At 42.6% G+C, this 21,947-nt stretch overlaps 1 protein-coding gene across 2 annotated transcripts in view; it reads left to right on the forward strand.

The window, feature by feature from the left end:
- Nucleotides 1-21,947, forward strand: part of ZNRF3 (zinc and ring finger 3) — a 142,648-nt gene that overhangs the window by 92,159 nt on the left and 28,542 nt on the right. For both annotated transcript variants that reach the window (XM_040416010.1, XM_040416011.1), the window contains exon 2: nt 7,266-7,391. In XM_040416010.1, the coding sequence (XP_040271944.1) occupies nt 7,266-7,391 (126 nt within the window). The remainder of the gene's footprint in view (nt 1-7,265; nt 7,392-21,947) is intronic.

Raw genomic sequence — 21,947 nt, forward strand, 5'->3', positions numbered from 1 at the left:
TTGGCGCTGTCTCCGAGTCAGGCTTGAAGTCAAGGGGGCAGCGGCCTCCTTGCTTCAAGTAAAGCTAAGCCCGCCCCTTACCCCTCCTCTCTACAATTAGATGGACATGCTGCCGGGATCGCGCTCTTCTAGCGCATACGCGGTACGCTGCCTGTTACAGCGCGATCCTCACTCACCCACCTGCCTTTTGCTGACTGCGGATGCGCCGGACAGTTCGATCGGCCGGCGCGCTGTAACAGGCAGCTTACCGCGCATGCGCTAGAAGAGCGTGATCACAGCAGCATGTCCATCTAATTGTAGAGAGGAGGGGTAAGGGGCGGGCTTAGCTTTACTTGAAGCAAGGAGGCCGCTGCCGCCTTGACTTCAAGCCTGACTCGGAGACAGCGCCAACCGACATTAAAACAGCGTTTTTCACAAGTATGAAGAAACACAAAGAGGAAAGAAAAATATGATTAGCAACACACTGGGGGATACTGTAAGGTACTGTGGTCGGTTTAATATGCGTTTTTCAGGTGACGGGTTCCCTTTAAAAAGAAAATTGGACATTTTTGCCAAACTGCAGCAGGTGACTTCTCCAGTGTCTTTTTTATTTTTTTATTTTTTTTAAATAGATGGGTGGATTCTCTCAATCTTTCATTATTTCTGACCTGAAAAAATCCCTCTGACAGTAGTAGACCTGTTGTATGGTGGATTTATTATACTATGTGGGGATCACGATGCAGTCTCCAGTCCACTTGCACCTGTAATTTGAATTATGAAAAAGCTCAGGTTTGTAATTAAAATTCCCCATAATCCTTGTACCATAACAGGTTTAATCTCAAACAATAGGGCAAACTCAGCCCATTGTGACAAATAGGAAATGTTTTGTCCCGCACTGAAAGACAAGCGCTGGCAGCGGAAAAATAGAGAGGCAAGTCAACTTTATTGGGTAGAACACAAATAGTCTTTAGTGTTACTCCGTTCCAAGCTCAACAAGACAATAGCAATTATTGTACCTGTCCTAGGGTGTTTTGGATGCGATATAATGGCCCAGTGTTGGCAGTGCCAGCACAGGCTGATAAGGTGGCCCAACCAGTCAGGTTACTCGCCATTAACCTATGCTATCATTACTTGGGGAGGACTTTGTTGGAATAATGAATATACACTTCAAAGTTAAAATGTTTTACATTTACATAAATTAGTGTTTGTGCAGTGACCTTGGGAGAAGGGAGCAAAGGATAGGAGTGGTAGTTTTGGCCCTAAGTAGTAGTACTCACAGTGGCAATTCCCCCGACCTGGCTCTCCCTGGATTTGTGCAGTGACTGGAGGGTGCACCCTTTGTTCCCCCAGGCCAAGCCCTGATCTTGGGGCTCCTGCCTGTTGGTGGTAGGTTTGCCCTTGATTGTTAAGTGTTTTGGCAGGGTACAAGGCAGGAGTGTGAATTCAGTGGACGGCAGCTGGTTAAGGGTCATTAACCAGGCCAGTTTTTGTGAATAAATAAGTCTCTCTTTACTAAAGTGCAGACTAGGAGTAGTAGTACATCTAACCGTTGCAAGGCACAATTCCAAGGAGATCACAATAGCAATGAATGGATAGCAGCAGTGATGGAGGTTGTAGTACTCCTCCTCTCTGATTTTCTACAGAGCCTTAGGTATTCAGTTAGTTTCATTGTAAATGTTTCTGTAATTCCCGGGCTGAGTTGTATAGATTTAACATATGACTGGGCTGGCCAAACCAATTCAAAGTGTGGAAGGGTGCACTGGCAAAGTTCCCTCTAACATCAGCAAAGTCTCTCTGCCATAACCATGCACGATACCATGCTGTCTGACTCCAGTGCACAGCCTTGCAGATTCTGGAACTTCGGATTTTCCTTTCTCTGGAGCACTTTTGAAGGTAAAGGTGATTTCTTGACAGTAGATGTCTGAGATGAAGGTTGTCTAAACTCTGGCCCAGCTGAGGGGAGTGCACAACAAGTAGGTCCTCACTGTTCCTCAGTTAGACTCTCACTACTCACTGACTAACTGTGGACTCGGGTCCATCTCCTGACAACCTAAGGGGATAAGCCAAGGTTGTTAACACTTGCTAGTCTATATAGTATCCAAATTTAATTAATCACAACATTTCACTTAAAAAATTTACCCTTTGCAGTGACCATGTTCTGGGGTATTGCATTTTCTCTTCTTCTTTGGTCATCACATGTACATAGTTTAGGTGTTCATTTGTCAGTAGTGTTGCATTTGCTCTTCTTTGGTCACCATAGTAGGTGGTCTTGTGTCAGTAGTACTGCATTTTCTGTTCGTCTTTGGTCATCACATATACATACAGTAGGTAGTCTCCTGTCAGTAGTACTGCATTTGCTGTCCTTTGGTCATCGCATATACATACAGTAGGTGGTCTCGCTTCGGTGGTGTTGCATTTGCTCTTCTTTGGTCATCACATGTACATACAGTAGGTGGTCTCATATCAGTAGTGCTTGTGTGACACTCTTCACATCATGTCACTCTGCATATGTTCTTATCGGAACTTGATCTGGAGGAAATCTTATTGTATTTGCATCCTAGTCGCACCCTTTTACTTGCCCCATTTTTCTATTGCAGATGATTTCTTTCCCACACTGTGGTGTCATGCTGGACCGTATGATCATCGCTTGTATTAGCTGAACGACTTTGTACATATATTATTTCTGAATTCCCATATATACTGTCCAGCAGCTGCCATATTTTATATACTGTTTTTGTATTTGTCATGTACTTTACATATCCTTTAAGTTTCCCCCTATGTGAGCTCCTGTGGTCAAGTATTTACCTAGACCAGGGATGGCCAACCTGCGGCTCTCCAGCTGTTGTAAAACTACAGTTCCCACCATGCAGTTTTGCAACAGCTGGAGAGCCGCAGGTTGGCCATTCCTGACCTAGACTCTTAAGGAATGTCTGCAAATGTCATTTAAAATGATTTCCTGTAAGTGTCATTTTCTATTTGTTGACTAGATCTTTGTTGGGTGTGAAAAGATGACCGGAGCTGTTCTGTAGAAGTGTGATATTGAGATGAAAAGAAACTGGACAAAAATATTTGCACTCTAAACCTAGCGATATGAACTTTAATACTTGTGTGAAATGTCTTTCCGAAACTTTCCATTGCCTGAATGTGAGCACCACCTTCTACTTGCCAAAAAATAACATCCTTTTTGTATGTAGTGACATGAATCGGTAATATTACAGATATAGCAATCATATAATGATTTTTTATTTTACCAATGTGGTTTTCAGATGATGTTTTCAGCGGCTCAGTGTTTTGTAGTGCGGCACTGGGATCCTGGGTTCAGATCAGGCAGTCAGCAGAATATGTTACCATTATATTAGCAATGCAAGAACAATTCATACACCTGACGTCCTGGGATGGCTGCCGATTTAACCTGGAAAATTGCCTTAAAGGGAATGTGTTATCAGAAAATGACCTACTCTCTTTAAGGCTTGTTTCACATTTGCGGTAAGCAGATCCGGCTGGGAAGAGCCTGTCAGATCTGTCACTACCGTGCGCTGCCGGAATTCTGTCCGGCCCCATTCACTATAAGGGGGGCTGGGGGATATCTGGCTGCAACTTAGCAAAAATGCATACAGCGGTATATCTATAAATGCTGTTAACAGTAGATCTGGGAAGATGATTACACTGGGAGGTGATGACGGCATTGGATGTGACAATAGAAGGCACTCAGTCAGCAGTAACACTCTTGTACATAGTGGGTAGTATTACAGTAGTTATTTTATTTTTATCCATAGGGAGTGTTACAGCAGGTCTTATACACTGCGTGCAGAATTATTAGGCAAATGAGTATTTTGACCACATCATCCTCTTTATGCATGTTGTCTTACTCCAAGCTGTATAGGCTCGAAAGCCTACTACCAATTAAGCATATTTGGTCATGTGCATCTCTGTAATGAGAAGGGGTGTGGTCTAATGACATCAACACCCTATATTAGGTGTGCATAATTATTAGGCAACTTCCTTTCCTTTGGCAAAATGGGTCAAAAGAAGGACTTGACAGGCTCAGAAAAGTCAAAAATAGTGAGATATCTTGCAGAGGGATGCAGCACTCTTCAAATTGCAAAGCTTCTGAAGCGTGATCATCGAACAATCAAGCGTTTCATTCAAAATAGTCAACAGGGTCGCAAGAAGCGTGTGGAAAAACCAAGGCGCAAAATAACTGCCCATGAACTGAGAAAAGTCAAGCGTGCAGCTGCCAAGATGCCACTTGCCACCAGTTTGGCCATATTTCAGAGCTGCAACATCACTGGAGTGCCCAAAAGCACAAGGTGTGCAATACTCAGAGACATGGCCAAGGTAAGAAAGGCTGAAAGACGACCACCACTGAACAAGACACACAAGCTGAAACGTCAAGACTGGGCCAAGAAATATCTCAAGACTGATTTTTCTAAGGTTTTATGGACTGATGTCTTGATGGGCCAGATGGATGGGCCCGTGGCTGGATTGGTAAAGGGCAGAGAGCTCCAGTCCGACTCAGATGCCAGAAAGGTGGAGGTGGAGTACTGGTTTGGGCTGGTATCATCAAAGATGAGCTTGTGGGGCCTTTTCGGGTTGAGGATGGAGTCAAGCTCAACTCCCAGTCCTACTGCAAGTTTCGGGAAGACACCTTCTTCAAGCAGTGGTACAGGAAGAAGTCTGCATCCTTCAAGAAAAACATGATTTTCATGCAGGACAATGCTCCATCACACGCGTCCAAGTACTCCACAGCGTGGCTGGCAAGAAAGGGTATAAAAGAAGAAAATCTAATGACATGGCCTCCTTGTTCACCTGATCTGAACCCCATTGAGAACCTGTGGTCCATCATCAAATGTGAGATTTACAAGGAGGGAAAACAGTACACCTCTCTGAACAGTGTCTGGGAGGCTGTGGTTGCTGCTGCATGCAATGTTGATGGTGAACAGATCAAAACACTGACAGAATCCATGGATGGCAGGCTTTGGAGTGTCCTTGCAAAGAAAGGTGGCTATATTGGTCACTGATTTGTTTTTGTTTTATTTTTGAATGTCAGAAATGTATATTTGTGAATGTTGAGATGTTATATTGGTTTCACTGGTAAAAATAAATAATTGAAATGGGTATATATTTGTTTTTTGTTAAGTTGCCTAATAATTATGCACAGTAATAGTCACCTGCACACACAGATATCCCCCTAAAATAGCTAAAACTAAAAACAAACTAAAAACTACTTCCAAAAATATTCAGCTTTGATATTAATGAGTTTTTTGGGTTCATTGAGAACATGGTTGTTGTTCAATAATAAAATTAATTCTCAAAAATACAACTTGCCTAATAATTCTGCACTCCCTGTAGAGTTTGCGTTCTATGACATGGCATCCTGTACATGGCACCGCACCCTGAAAAGTCCAGCTTTAATTGTTTGTTTTTTAAATTGACATGCTGTGCAAAATGTCGTCCCCTGATGTAGTGTATTGTTATGGGGAAGTTTCCAACAGGTGTACTTATCATACATAGGTTATCCCGCCATGATTATTCATCTTGGAGGACAGTTGGGAGATGCACCCCCATACACTTTAGGGGACATGCACATGACTGTGGGGCCACCGTGCCCATGTTGCAACCGCAAACCTCAGGTCTGCAAAACACCAGCACTGGACAGTAACCCTCAAGATGCGGTGAAAGATAGGAGGACATGTGCTATCTTTGGTTGTGCAGACGCAAGGACCTGGAGGCCAAACGGAAACACACGGAAGCCCTTCCTTGGGCTTCCGGATCCGTGTCCTATCTTTCGCCACATCTAGCGGATTGCTGACCCATTGAAATCAGTGGGTCCGCACAGCAATGCAGAGCGCGCACAGCCAGTGCCCGTGTTTTCTGGTCCTGCAGTTTGCAGTCCGCAACACGTAACGGACACGGCAGCCCCATGGTTGTATGAATCCCCACTTAGATTGTCTACACTCCTGCTGAAAGTGACTTTAACCTCTTAATGACCAGGACAGTGTTCGTCACATACCAAGGGCCATACATTTTTATGTTTTTCCATCGACATAGTTGTATGAAAAAAGAGCAGAGATGTATAAATGACAAGTTTTTACTGAATCTTTACATAAAACTTTACATCAATCTGCTCAGCTCCTCCTGCTCTATAACATGCTGCCTGCAGATTGAACTCGTTTTTTTGGTGACAAGTCCTCTTGAAAGGAGTATTCCCATCCTAGCCATTTGTGTTTTAAGAACGTCAATTAGGTATTTCAAATCTCCATAATGATGTGATGGCAGATTTTTTTTATTTTTTACATGTTCTAAATGAATGAATGTCTAGGACCGTGCATGGGGATGTCCTTATTATACAGATGGTAATAAATGCTATTTGAAATATCACATTTTATGTATGATTCATATTGGGGTTCTGATATGGTGAGAATGTTTGGATCAATAGCAGAGCTGTCTGTGCCGATAAATGGGGGATAAAGGAGATTTTAAGTGAAAGTGGAACTTGTCATACGAATTTGTGACCCATGAGAAAGATTTGAGGACAATAATTTGCCTCGGTTTCTGCTCCTCACCCTGTGCACTCTCCGTGCCAATGTCCCCATACACAAAACTCCTTCCTCCCCCCCCCCCCCCCCCTTTGTTTTGTCTTTATCAAGCTAATCGGATTAAAAGCTCAAACATTTCAAAGAAACTTTTAAGCCCCCTTTAAGATTGCCTACCCTCTCCCCTTTTTTCTTTTCTGATGTTCTGCACCCCCCACCCCAAATATTGCTGAAGAAGAAAACCCCTTTTTGCTGAAAGATTCTAATAAAAAAAAAAGAACCGTTACTACATATGTGGAGATGATCACTTCTTAGTCTTGTCTTGAAATCTCCTATCTAATGACTATGGCCGGTCCCTTCATCAGTTGTGTTTGGTGATGGCTCTTCCTTCTCCATATTTAATATTTCCCCATCAAGGGGATGATAAGGGTTTTCCTCTTTTTTTACAGCAGCTCCTCTTCAAATGTCTAAAAGAACCCAATTAAAATATTGGACATTGGTCTGAACTGATCATTTACACCCCCGGTATATTTTCAGAAGATGGGTAAAGGAAATGTTCTTTCCATCAACACATTAAATCTTTCTGTAACCTGTAATGAAATTTTCCACCCCCATCATCCGTTGCTGTATATTCCAGGATCTTAAATTTAGCATTTAGAAACCTAATTTGCTGGATTTTATATATTGAATTGGTGTTATCAGGAACTATTTTTTGATTTTCACTACTTTTCACCTTATTCTTTATCATAGATGCACCCTTTGGGACTTTGCAATAACAACGATGAGGAAGATTTGTATGAGTATGGCTGGGTCGGTGTGGTTAAACTTGAACAGCCTGAAATGGATCCTAAACCATGTCTGACTGTATTGGGAAAGGTAAGGAACTAGTTTTATTTTCTCTTTATTTCTTTCTCCGCCATCATGCACATGACCGTATCAGTTTTGCAGTCTTCAAACGGTGGAACTGCAAAATACAGTTACCTTCTTTGTGCAATCCGCATTTTTCTCAGTTCCATTAAAAGAAATGGCTGTTCTTGTCCTTCAAACAGACAGGAATAGGACATGTTCTATAATTTGGGGGATAGATATGGATGCGGACAGGACATGTGAGACATTTGTGTGCGGTCAGCTTTTTTTTGTGGACCCTTGGAAATGAATAGACCCGTCCGTATGCAATCTGCAAAAATTGGAGATCGGACGTGGATCCAAAATATGCTGGTGTGCAGGATGCCTTACAGTTGAATTCTGACAAATTCTTTGGATTGGACTTGAAAGGGTTGTTCCATCAGAAAGAAAAAGTGCAGTACTGGGAAATAGCTTAAAATAATTAATACAGCGATATCTGCCTAGAAGATCCAAAATTACTGGATCAGGCTGCTAAAAAGATGTGACGTTGACAAAGGTGACCATTTTAGCTAATCACAGGCCTTTGAGGTGCACTGTGAGATCACTGCAAGCAGGGAAACGAAGCCCAGTAGGAAGAACTGTGGAGATAGTGCCAGATCTACAGTAATGTGCAAAAGTTTTAGGCAATTGTGGGAAAAATGCTGCCGAGTAAGTGCTTTAAAAAAGAAACAATATAGAAGTGTTAATAGTTTATTTTTATTAATTCTCAAAATAGAAAGTGAATGAAAAAAGAGAAGTCTAAAACAAATCTGTATTTGGTGTGACAACCCGTTGCCTTCAAAGCAGCGCCAATTCTTCTAGGTGCACAGTTTTTGAAGGAACTAGTCAGGTAGGATGTTCCAAATTCTTTAAGAACTAACCACTGATCTTCTGTGGAAGTAGGCTTGATCAGATCCTTCTGTCTCTTCATCTAATCCCAGACAGACTCGATGATTTTGAGATTAGGGCTCTGTGGAGGCAATGTCATTACTTCCAGTACTCCTTGTTTTTCTTCTGCAGAATAAATTTAAACTAGTAACACTTCTATTTTTGAAAGCATTGTTTCTGTGCAGATTTTTTTTCTTAGTAGTATACTTTATAAGTTAATAACACTGCAGTGTTGCTGACTCTGAGCGCCACATTAAGTCCTGACATTTTCAGCATCATATGTGTACATGGACACATCATCAATTTGTACTGACAAAAAATCTGCACGCTATTTTTCACATGTAATTACAGTGGTGTGAGACCTTTTGGCAGAGAATAACATTTATTTTTGGTTTCCGCACTCCTTTAATCAATTAAGTCGGATGTTCATGCCTTATCCTTTTACTTTCCTCTTGGTTTTTATGGGAGTTTAGCCAAGACAAAAATATTGAACTGCTTTTTTTTTGCCATTTCGTCATTATACTAACACTTGTGTGTGTTTTGTGTACATTTCAGATGCACATGTTAGGTGGATATTTTAGGCTAAAATTGAAATATTTCACTTAAAGGGAGTCTTTCACCTAAAATGACCATTCTAGAACACTAACACCATGATCTGCATTATAGTCCCCATATTTGAATACTACTTACCGTGTAGCTGTATGTCACTTATTTTCACTAAAAAAACACTTTTATTCAATATGTAAATTAGGTTCTGAAGGTGCCCAAACGCTCTTGTGTCTTTGCCCGTAATGGGGAATGAAGTGCGCAGGCGCGGCGAATCTTGTGAACGGCGCTGGATTTCTAAAGAACCTAGGGCAGGCCAGAGGTGTGAAAGGGGAGGGGTTTTATATGAAAAGCGACCTGGGGCCTTGGCTCCGGCCGCTTGCACGCCGACCCTGGGAACCTTCAGAACCTAATTTTCATATTGAATAAGAGTGTTTTTTAGCGGAATTAAGTGACAAACATCTATACGGTAAGTAGCATTCAAATATGGGGACTATAATGCAGATCATGGAGTTAGTGTTGTATAATGGTCATTTTAGGTGAAAGACTCCCTTTAAAGATGTCTGATAGGTGCAGGTCTCCTACACTGAGAATGGAGCCCTAAAAGTTGTGGAGGGTGCACTGCGCATGCACAACCGCCCTCTATTCATTTCTGTGGGGCTGCCGAAAATAACTGAGCTCGGCTATTTCCGTCGGGCCCCATAGAAACTAATGGGAGCGGTAGCCGCGCTGACAACTTCCCCGCTCTGTTCTCCGTGTAGGTGTGGGTCCCAGCAGTGGGACCCGCACATATCAGACAAAGGATAATGAGGCTTCATATAGGAGATCTTAGGGGTGGCTTTAAAGGGAATCTGTCACCAGTGGACCCCTCTATCCAGCAGTATGCATAGGCACATAGCTGTGGTTCATCTGATTATAACGCTGTTTTTCTTTTGTCGATATGAGGGTCCATTCCTGAGTTATGATACTTTTTCTTAATATACAAATTAGGCCTTCGGTGCAATAAAGGTGTCACCGTTGCTCTAGTTGCACCAAACCTCCACTCATTTCTCTGGCTAGCCCCTCCTTAACTGCTTTTTAGGCTCTGACAAAGCAGCGAGGGAGAAGTCACAGAAATGAGCGGAGCTTGAGTGCAACAAGAGCAATGGTGATGCCCTCATTGCACCAAAGGCCTAATTCGCATTTTAAGAAAAAGCATTATAACACGGGAATTGTGCCTTGGATCAACAAAAGAAAAACTGTGTTTAAATCAGTTGAACTATAACTATGTGTCTATGCAAACCGTTTTATTGGGAGGTCTCTGGTAAAGGATTCCCTTGTCAGGCTACAGTTACACTGCATTTGCTGTGTATATTTGGCATATGTGGCAGGAAAACGCCAGTCATATGCACAATGTCCCACTGACTTGACATGCGCCAAGAGAGTGTACGATTGGTATATGCCTGTATCAAATCATCCTCTCTATTCAATATACAGTCATCCTGGAAAAAAAACCTGTATGCTGTGTAGTTTATTTTTTATTTATTTTCTATAATAATAAAATCCCTGTGTGCGTGCGCTGTGTCCATGTGTGTGTCACCATTTTTGCACTGGGCATGCGCGGCGTCCAATCAGGACACAGCGCTACACACAAGCCGTCCGCTCCTGCCCCAGTTCCCCCCGCCGCTGTCCAGCCAGTGCGCATGCGCCGCCTTTGCCGCACGGGGTGTGGTCGGTGCGGACGGCATGTGGGGGGCGGCGTTGATCGGCCAGAGCGCAGTGTGATTGCTCTGCGCGCCAGCCAATTCCAGCGCTCCAGTATTGTAACGGGCTTAATGTCTAGTTTTTTTTTTTATATTTGGAGTCCATGGTCAACATATGCCTCAGCTCTGCTCAGCTTTTCCAAGATGTGGAGTACAGATCCACAAAAAGTATATGAGGTGGGATTCCTTATCTGCACTACTACTCCTATATAACTGCAGATACTAGTCCTTGATCATGGTGACAGATTTTCTTTAAGTTCATTTTTAAGCATAAATTAAATGTCCTGCTTTTTATGATTGGTCTCAAGTCTTCATCAGAAAACTATATAGGTAGAATTGCTAAACTTTTGATCAGCTGAAAAACAGCCTGTTTCAGTTTATTCGTTGTTTTCATTAAATTGAATGCTCAAAAAATGTTTTGTCTCACTCCCATTTCTTCTTGTTGCATGTTGAAGCTCTACTTGGAATCTTGTTAAGATCCAGCCATGCTAAATATGATTTTTTGCAATTTTTCAAGTGGTCTTAAACTTTTGATCAGGACTGTATATGTACAGTTGCAGTTGAGGATCCTGTTCCTGTGTTCTTTTCTACTCTTGCTTCACCCTGGAGCTAGGACACCTGCCTCTGCAGAGTTATCAAACCCTTTGATGTTCAGTAAGCAGAGGTGGGTGGGAACAGGGAAAGAGGGGGGTCGAGAGGCCCTCCATGTTCCTTTTTTACCTCTTCTAAAAGACAAGTAATGTCCAGACTTGTCAAAGAAGAATTGTGTGTTTATATATGTAACCACAGCCTCCCTCAAGTATTCTCTCAGGTGTGTCTGAGACGGCGGGAACCTGAAAGGAACGCACATAGGAACGCCACTGGAAAATGTGTGACTGTGCCATCTCCGGATCACTTATCTTTATTGCGTATTCATCCACTCTTGGACATTGTAACCTGTGTCGGCTTTTATCTGCTTCCAAGCTTAGGAAATCTCAGTAACTGTTAACAGCCTTAGTTAAAAGCTTTAAAAGCGAGATCTAACAGTTGTGAATAAAGCTGCTATCAGATCGGAGTGCATAGTTATAGCGGCGTATTCTATAAACGGCAGATGGTTTGGGAGAGCCACTAAAAAGGGCACGCAATGGTTTAGTCATCCCCTAGTCACAGGATAGGGGCTAACTATTAGATCGGTGGGGGTCCTACAGCTGGGAGCCCCACCAATCACGAGAATGGATACCCCATACCCCCCAGAACTCCCCGAAATGAACAAACAGGCAGGTTGGGCATGAAAACTTGGCGGTCTCCGGAACTGTCGTAAAGCTGACTGAAGAGGGTAGGGGGTACCCTTTCTCCTGATCAGTTGGATTCTTAGCAGTAGGGCCACCACCAAAATCCTGTGGATCAGGAATACATTTTAACAACCAGAATACCCCATTAAGGACAATGTGTGATCTCTGGTGAAGGAGGATCAGACTCATTAACATGCATTTTTAAATAAACCAACTCATAAATTACACTTTTCTAAGTGAAGTTTGTGGTCATTATTTTAGGAGAACCAACCCCCTGAGATATTTGAAGTTGTAAATGCAAATGCACATCTTAAAATTAAGGCTACTGGTCAAAACAATTTTATATGTAGATTCCCTGTTTGTCAAATGCGTGCCCCATGTGTAGGACAATAAACTGGAGGTCTAGTTATAAGTAATGTATACAGTCTATGGATACATTGTGGGTAATTCCTGGTGTTAATAGTCATCTTAGATACCCTTGACGTTTAGAAATGAAAAGACAAAAAAAGGTTATCCCACAAATTTCTTTATTTTTAGTTGTGTAAAACATCTTTTGCACTTACATGTATTAGAAAAGTTCTTCTGTGCGGAGGTATTACATTTATAAACTTATTGTATCACCACCTAGCGTTTCCCTCTATAGTGCATCCACCTTGCTATGTGTTCAGTCCCCAGCAATGAAACACTGATTACCTTTCCTCTGGATACGTGATGAGTTCTTAGATACGTTCTTAAAGGAAATGTGTCACCAAAAATTTTACCTGCCAGTTAAAATCACATAGTAGCATATAGTAGATTATAGATTTTTTTTTTTTTTTTTTCCTGAACATGATTATGGGGGCGGCCATCTTGCCTGAGCGGTTTTTAACAGCATTTACACAGCATTAAAGAATTGCTGTACGGCAACCCTATGATCCACAGACACAATGGGGACCTCGTTGACTTCTATGGGAGAATAGACCTGTAACCTGTGCAGAGGTCATTGTACAAGGGAAGAATAGATGAGCTCTGACAATCGCCTACTGTGAATGGTGGATCTTGTCTTATCTATACACAGAGGTGATATCATTACAGGCAGGATTACAATGAGTTAACTGCAGTAAAGTGATCTGTACAAACCAAGAAGTGGCACCTATTATTAGATATAGTGGCCAGTGCGAAAGCTGCAGGATTTTTTGTTTTAGTTTAAATATAAAATTTGACATGGAATATAAAAAATAAAATCCTCAAAAATGATTTAAAAAGGGTCCATTCACACGTCCGTGGTGTGTTGCGGATCCGCAACACAACCGGCTGGCACCCCCTATAGAAATGCCTATTCTTGTCCGCAGCTGTGGACAAGAATAGGACATGTTCTATCTTTTGCGGAGCTGCGGACCGGAAGTTTGGGGCCGAAACCCCGGAAGTTCAGGGCTGCGCTTCGCAAATGCGGAAGCGGAGAGCACTTCACGTCCAGGCCCATAGAGTCCAGGCCCACTTCACGTCTATGGGCCCCCACCCGTTCCGCAAAATTGCGGAACGGGTGCAGACCCTTTTGCGGACGTGTGAATGGACCCTTGGGGTACGTTCACACATGCGGCAGAGTGATCCGGCAATCTGCATGCAAACGGACAGCATTTGTAGACTGATCCAGATGTGGATCTATCTCACAAATGCATTGCAAGAACGGATCCGTCTGTCTGTTTGTCATACAGACAAACAGATCCGTTTAAAAAAAAAAAATTCTCACATTTTTAAAGGTCTGCGCATGCGCAGACCGGAAGGACGGATCCGGCATTGGGGTATTTTTAATGCACTAATACACTTATTTTTAAGGCACTAATACATTCCTATGGAAAAAAATGCCGGATCCGGCATTAAGGCAAGTGTTCAGTTTATTTTGGCCGTAGATGAAACCGCAGCATGCTGCAGTATTATCTCCGTCCTGAACAGTTAAAAAGACTGAACTGAAGACATCCTGATGCATCCTGAACGGATTTCTCTCCATTCAGAATGCATGGGGATAAAACTGATCAGTTCTTTTCCGGTATTGAGCACCTAGGACGGAACTCGGTGCCGGAAAAGAAAAATGCTAGTGTGAAAGTACCCTTAAACATGAAAGTGATTTAAACAGCAGGTAATTTTCTGATGATACATTCCTTTTATAGGGGTTGCTCTCCACTTGGCCAGACCTGTAAAGGAAAGATTACTTACCTGCTACCTGGTGATAATGACCATACTCTACTGATTAATGTTGGTAGGAGCTCACAGACTGTCCCCCCCCCCCACACTGGCAGAAGATGTGGCAACCAGGATTGAGCCTGATGGATTTTTAACATGACTGACCCTTTGTTGAGCCGGAAGATAAGCTGCTGCCAGAGGACCCTGACAGCAGCTTATCTCCTCTTCCAATCAGAAAAAAAGAACACTTAGCCTGACCCTCTTAGAGCTGATGGCTATCTTGCATGACCTCCCCATAATAAACATCTAATCTCTGCCAACAGCTATCTTTTGTGCCTGGGCCAGCTTCAGTCTACTCAAACTCTATGAAGTTCAGGTTTGGTTAACCCTAATATACCACTGGCCCCATATCATACTCACTTTGGGCATAGGGAGCTGAGATATGGAGAGTTGTTGGAAGGGGCTCTACCCACTAAGAGACCCTTCCATCTAGGCCTCTTTCTGTGAGTGCAGACTGAATTCGCAACTGGATGGTGCGTTACCATATCCAGTAAGTATCAGGTGGATTTACATGATGGATGATGATGATGATCAGAATGTAATGCAAATTATATTTTCTGACTGACATGAGTGATGCTAGGTCATATTTTATGTAGAAGAGAAGATTGCGGCCCACAGAAATATATTTGTAATTGTGTATCATTTATTGATTAAGCATCGTAATTTTTGACTCATGATCCAGGTACGTCATACATTATTATAGCCACTTTTAGTAAACATATTGACCGTCGATATGTTTACTATATATGGCTATAATAATGCATGACGTACCTGGATCATGAGTGTGCCGCAATCTTCTCTTCTACAAGTACGACCACCAAGTCCTTGCTGGCACCAGCTAAATTAGTGTGCGGAGCTCCACCACTACGCAACAGGTCATATTTTCTGGTGATGTCTTCAGCAGTACAAGACTTTGTATCATCACAATAATCGCTCATAAAATCCACAACTGAACATTTGAATTAGCTCAAAAAAGCTATCTGTCTGAATGTACATGGCCTTATTGAGATAACCCTAAGAGTACAGCTATACACATGTATCATTTAGAGGTTAAACTGCCCATAGACATTTCAGATCTTTATTCAAATGTCTGTTGGACCTTTTAATATTATCTTTAGGCCCTTTTGACGGATGTCTTAGGTCTCTGTCTAGCATAACCCTATTTTCTTAAAGAATTTCACATCCAAATATGCACATATACACTTGAAACATCCTTTTTTTTCTTTCTTCATTCAAGGCTGCTGCCTGTTCGCTTGCAGTTAAAATAACTGGGGCTCCTTTGCTTTGTACAGTACAAAGGGTCAGGCCATGAAGGACAACGAGAGATAAAACGTGCTAAGGAAGGAAAGGGATAGTCGGTCTGTCCTGTATCTCTCCTGCACATAAATAGTTATCAGGCAGTGTGAGAAACCTAAGGCCTAAGGGCTCTGTGTAATCTTATACGTCCTAGGCCTCAAATAACCTCCTAGCCGGCTACACATCTAAGAGAGTCTTTTAATGTTTCAGACGCCTTCTTTCTATGAAATACAAAGAAGCTGACATTCTTCATAGAATCAAATACTGTTGTTCCACCTGAGTTTTCTTAGCTTGTGATAAGAGGACCCCATACTACTTTAGTTTGCTTTATGGTTTTTAGGTTTCCACATTCACTACAAATGGAGCACCAACAATAAAACGATTTTCTGAGATACCCGTGGTTGTTGACTTACATGCCTGGTCTTTAAAATTAAAGTGGAGAGGGCGCGGCAGTTGCAGAAAGAGCCGAGCCTCTATGTGGAACAGCAACGCCCCCATTGCCCTTAGAAGTTAATTTGCAAATATTAAGACATCATTTTTCTCAGCAATGCGGTCACATATGAACATGGGACCAACACGGATGCCTTCAGCTGCCAAGCACACATGCAACAGGTCAGCCGGTTTCATAGGTACAAATCTGGTGACTGATGCCCTTGAAGTTGCATAGACCCTGCTCTTGGGAATGCCACCAAACTGCGTGGACACCCATTTATTGGTGGACTTACACAACCCATTTTCGGCCTGGGACAGCCCGATATTGCCGGGACTGTCTCTGAAAATTAGGGACAGTCCCTGCAATATCGAAGACTGTTGACAAGTGTGTATAATTATGGAGTCTACGTAACAAAACAGAGTTGTGCATTTGGTTTTATACATTACAGTGTGAGCCCATACAATTGATTTTACACAGTCATAGCCTACGGACAGAGACAAGTAGCCAGTAGACTCATCTGGCACTGCTTTTCTCCAAGCAGGCTTGACAATCAGGAAGTCATATAAACTCCTCTTCAGAAGACTTCACATGAAAGCTGTTTCATGTCTATGGTCGTCATAAATGTGTAAGAATATTCCAGGAAGAAAGTAGGAAGACGCAAGGACGTTTCCAGATTTTATAGAGTTTTATGTACCGGTCAGTATAAACAGGTTGGAATGTAACCGTATTAGATTTGCTTATATTATTTTTCATAAGAGTTTTTTTGTATATCAGAAAATCCACCTAAAAAAGTACCGGTGCATTATTATTTTTTTTTCATTCCTTTAATTTATTCTTTATCTTGCCTTAGATGTTTTCTTCCCAAAGTATTAACCAAAGATCTAAAAAGTTAGGCTGCTAATCCTCGCTAGACCACAGCAGTATCTGAGAAGATTAAGAGATTTTTTATTTTTTTTTGTCTTGATAAGGTCCTTTGAAGTTGATTTGAAAAATTACTGCAGCCTATTGGAGTCTGGTCATTTGGAATAAACTCCATGGATCTTGGGACATATGCCATCCTGCTGAATCTAAACAGGATAAAATTTTAATACATATTTTTTAATTCAATGAAACCAATGTTTAAAAAAAAAAAAAAAAACAGCCTGCCGGATATCTTACTGCAGGCATGAAACTACCCTAAATTTGTAACTATGCAGTCTACTTACAATTTCTGATAGGTGTCCCATGTTTTTGCCTTTGGACATGTAAAATATTAATGAGCATAGTCGTTGACCTTATTTAGAAGAATAGAATAGATCCAATGGGAAAGAATAATGCCCTGTCTTATAGTATTTTTTACTGTTCAAAGTTGACCGCGAACGCCAAAAGGTCCCTGGTTCTTTTAGCAGTAATTACGTGGGAACTGGGAATTTAAGTGGTCCAGCAGAATTTGACTCCATTGACTGATGTTTCTGAAGCTGGTTTCCAGTATTTTAGGTATCAAAAAGTAGTTCAGTGTAAAGGCCAGTTATAAATCTTATTAATACAGACCAGCATTGGACATGTCGGACACTGGGTTTGACCCATCTTAGACTCAAGCGCGTTTCATGTACTAATGCTTGTTTGTTGTGATTTATGTAGCACAAAATATCAATATTGTTTGACAACCAACAAATATTGAAAGTATGGGATGAACGTAGTAAGAATTGCTCATCCCCATTCAGCACTGATGATTGCTGTATGTCACGGCTGTGTCATGGTCTGGTGGTAGTGGACCGTGACACTTTAGCCATACATGTAGTTTTTAGCATTTTTACACACTTCCCCTTTAAGGTTGTTGTCCCTTCCCATTTTGGTGGGTATGGGGTTAAAGTGTGAGCAAGGTGGAGCTGGGTGTGGGCTCTTATAGTACTTGGGCTTGGAGCCTGAGGTTAGTGGGACTTCAGCTTCTTGTGGAGCTGGAGTTATGCTGCCATCCTGGACCTTACCATCTGTCCAGTTTGTAGGCGACCTTGTTGGACATTGGGATTGTCATCTCTTATGTATCCTCCATGTTCCCTACCTTACCTGTGATGATGTTTGGTGTGGGTTTATGTTCAGGGTGTGGTGTACGTCTTGTTGTAGTTTCATGTCTGGTCTTTTGGTGTTGTTCGTCCAGCATGTATGCAAGGCGTTTCCCTGTGTGTTGTGCCTCTGGTGAGGGGGCTCCTGGGTTTCCCGGAGGGGGAACCACTATTCAGTAGCAGTTGTTTCATCCAGTTGTTGTGGCAGGTAAGTTCTGTTGTTTGTTTGCGCTGGGTGCTTACCTGCCAATCTGGTTTATGCTACTGTCTGTCCCTTTCCTTGTTGCTAGGCCTTCTAGAGACTCTGGTTCATCCGTGTCACGGATGAACAGGTCGTCTCCTACCCCTGACATTATTACCAGGGATCTCTAGGGTTAGCAGGGCCCGAGGTTCTGGGTATGAGCCCTCCCACCTTTTAGGGTTCACTCATGCAGTTATGAGGCTTAGGATTTAGGGATGTGTTAGAAGATGACCTCCTCCCTTTATTCCTGTTTCCAGGCCTAGTGGCATATCCTGCCAACCTACATTGTACGGTGTGGAGTTTCCCCCCACTCCCCACTGTGACAATGTAAATGCGAATAACAGGTGGGTAATGGTCTGGTCTAAAGGTCTCTATTAACATTTGTTCATGATCATTGATTGCTCTTTCAGCCCGAATAAAGGACTCTTACTAATATTTGCCAACACAAAGCCTGCCATGGTGTAATTTGGTATTACAACAGGAATAGTTAGAGGTCTATAGGTCTTTTTTCAGATGTACTACTCTCCCTTGGCCCAAACAGCTCCCCATAACCAAGACCGAGGGAGCCATTTGGTTGCTATGGCAGCCATGGGCCTTCTCAAGGTTCCAATATGAACCCCTACCTGTGGCTCTATAAGGACACAGTGAATCTCCAATAGGCTGCAATGTAAAATCATAGCAGTCTATGGGAGAAGGGATCCGAAGATTGCATGTTAAAGTCCCCTAGGGGAACATAAATTTAAAAACAAAACTGCATCCACCTCCTAACTAACCCTTGCCTTGCCATCCGAAAAGCCTACAAATTGCTAAACATTTTTCGGCAAATAGGCCTATAAAAAAACGCAAAGCCCAGTTTTGAGACTTTTTGAAGGCAGAATTCTGGCGTGCAGGGCTTGATAAATTCACCGTGTTGCTGGTATTTTTTTTTTTTTTTTTTAGTATCTCTAAAATGTATGAGTTGAAATAAAGCAGGTTGGATATCGCCCAGTATAGTTTGCAGAGTTTATTCAAGTACCAGGGTGCCAGTACAGACAAGATGTTTCCGCGAGAACACCGACATTTAGTTTATTTGTAGTTGTAGAAAACATGTTACTCTTCTATGCTTTGTATAGCTTGAAACATTCTGTGAGTTCGGAGGCTCACAAAGGATCCCTTTTTCTGCTGCCCCATGCATGGTTTGCCTTCTATCACCTAAACACATTCCATTGACTTTATTGTAGTTTTAATCAAACAAGTCGCTGTGTCCTCTGCAGCTAAGGATAAGGGAACTGCTGGGCTCTTATCCCTACATAGGCCCAGGTGTAGCAGGGAGAGCCACATACAAGTAAATATTCCATCAAGAAGACACGGCCAAAAGAAAACAGATTAGTAATATGTTTTACAGAAGAAAGGGGCTTCAGTTACATGTCTTTACAGCATCTTAAGAAGCCTCTAGTGTTATTGCCACCTGCACACACAAGTTGTGAATATGCAAAAGAAAGGGAGATTACCGGGTATTTACTTAACTAATGCGGGGTGACCCCCAAGAAGGCATTAGACAAATTCTCCCCCGTTCATAATCTCCCATAAAGATAGACACATGAATTGACTCCATAGAAAACAAATCGGCATCTTATTGCCATTCATGTTTCTCCTAGAAGTGCTATGTGCCCCCTCTGCGTTTTCAGCTTTAAAAAATAAATGTTTTTTCTACCTGAAGAGTCAGGTTTACGCTCCATTCAGACGTCCGCATTTTGCGGACCGCACATTGCTGGCACTAATAGAATATGCCTATTCTTGTCCGCAATTGCGGACAAGAATAGGACATGTTCTATTTTTTTCGGGAACGGAATTGCGGACCCGGAAGTGCGCGTCCGCAATTCCGTATCCAGGTAGCACATCGTGCTGCCCCATAGAAATGAATGGGTCCGCAATTCTGTTCCGCAAAATGCGGACGTGTGAATGGACCCTTAGCACCACTGTGCAGTAACTGGAACGCATCAGCCACGGCATTCCTCAACATGGCATACACTGATGGAGGCGAATGAGGCAGCTCATGAGTTATGACTGGGCACCATACACTTTTGATAGCTATAAGCAATCGCTATTCCTACTAACTATATTTTGCGTTTTTCACGCAGCTCTGGCCCACAGAAGTGAATGGTACTTGCCTGAAAAACTGAAGGCATCCGGATGCAATGTGTTTTTCGCTGATGGTTGCTGGAGATGTTGAGTGTTATCCTTCCGTTTTTCGTCATGTGCGTGAAAAACTCATTAAAACTGATTGCATCCATGCAGAATAAACTGAACGCAGTCGCAGACAAAACTGATTGAACTTGAGTGCAAACTGTAATAGATCCTTACACAATCCTTATCCTAAGAGGGAAGTATAGACCCTCATAGAGATTAGTGTATCGCCGTCTGAACCCGCCAGTTTCTGCAGGGCCGTCCAACTAGCTAAGGCTACTTTCACACTCGCGTTTTGGCATTCCGTTTATGAGATCCGTTTCAGGGCTCTCACAAGTGGTCCAAAACGGATCAGTTTTCCCCTAATGCATTGTGAATGGATAAGGATCCGCTCAGAATGCATCAGTTTGGCTCCGTTCTGCCTCCATTCCGCTTTGGAGGCGGACACCAAAACACTGCCTGCAGCGTTTTGGTGTCCGTCTGATGAAACTGAGCCCAACGGATCCGTCCTGACAATCAATGTAAGTCAGTGGGGACGGATCCGTTTTCACTGACACAATATGGCACAATAGAAAACGGATCTGTCCACATGGACTTTCAATGGTGTTCAAGACAGATCCATCTTGGCTATGTTAAAGATAATACAAACTGATCCGTTCTGAACGGATGCAGGCGGTTGTATTATCTGAACGGATGCGTTTGTGCAGATCCATGAAGGATCCGCAATAAACGCGAGTGTGAAAGTGGCCTTATGTGTGTGGAGAGGTCCCAACTCATCCTTGACAGATGGAGGAGAGAAGGGTCAGGTGAATTGATCTTTTTAGTCTGATCCCTTTGTTCTTCTGATAGATAAGGTGTCTGGCCGTGGTTTTCTCTTCTCCACTCACTGAAAACACATACGTGCTTTACTGACCTGAGCATGCATGGCTATGGTGGAGTCCGGAGAGGTAGCCATCAGCTGAACGAGCTGACGACTAATGAAGGGGTTTGAGGGGCACCTCTGTTAGTGGCTTATCTCTTGGCCTGATCCTTCTTTCCCCTGATGTAAATGTGCCCATTGTACTGTATTATTAAAGCAGTTCTGGGGCTACAGATATTAAAGAGGACCTGCCGCCACAAAATACAGTGCAATCTGAAAGCACCATGTTAAGCCTCTTTCACACGTCAGTGTTCGGTCAGTGATTGGGAGCCCAAACCAGGAGGGGAGCCTCCACAGACATAAGGTATAAGGGAAAGATCTGCACCTGTTCTGTGTTTAGAGCCGCACCTGGTTTTAGCTCAAAATCACTGATGGAAATCACTGACCGAACACTGACATGTGAAAGAGGCTTAACATGGTGCTTTCATATATGACGTGTGAATTAGGCTTTATACAGTGGGAAAGTCTAAGAAGATTAATATATTTTTGTGGCAAACGGTTCAGTAAAACCTGTACTTCATACATTTAATATTTTTGCTTTTTCCCCCCTCCTGTGAACAGCTATCGGTACAGGCAGAGGGGATATCAGTGATGGATAGTACTGTGTGGATATTTGCATACAGATATAGCTATCAGTCACCGATGACACCTCCCTCCTGTACCCATAGCTGTTCACAGGAGGGGGGAAAAAGCTAAGATATAAAGGTATAAAGTACAGGTTTTTCTGAATCTTTTCCCATAAAACTATATATCGGTCCGCTCAGCTCCTCCTGCTCTGTAACA

Source organism: Bufo bufo, chromosome 2, assembly GCF_905171765.1.
Source record: "Bufo bufo chromosome 2, aBufBuf1.1, whole genome shotgun sequence".
In the NCBI taxonomy this organism is placed as follows: Eukaryota; Metazoa; Chordata; class Amphibia; order Anura; family Bufonidae; genus Bufo; species Bufo bufo.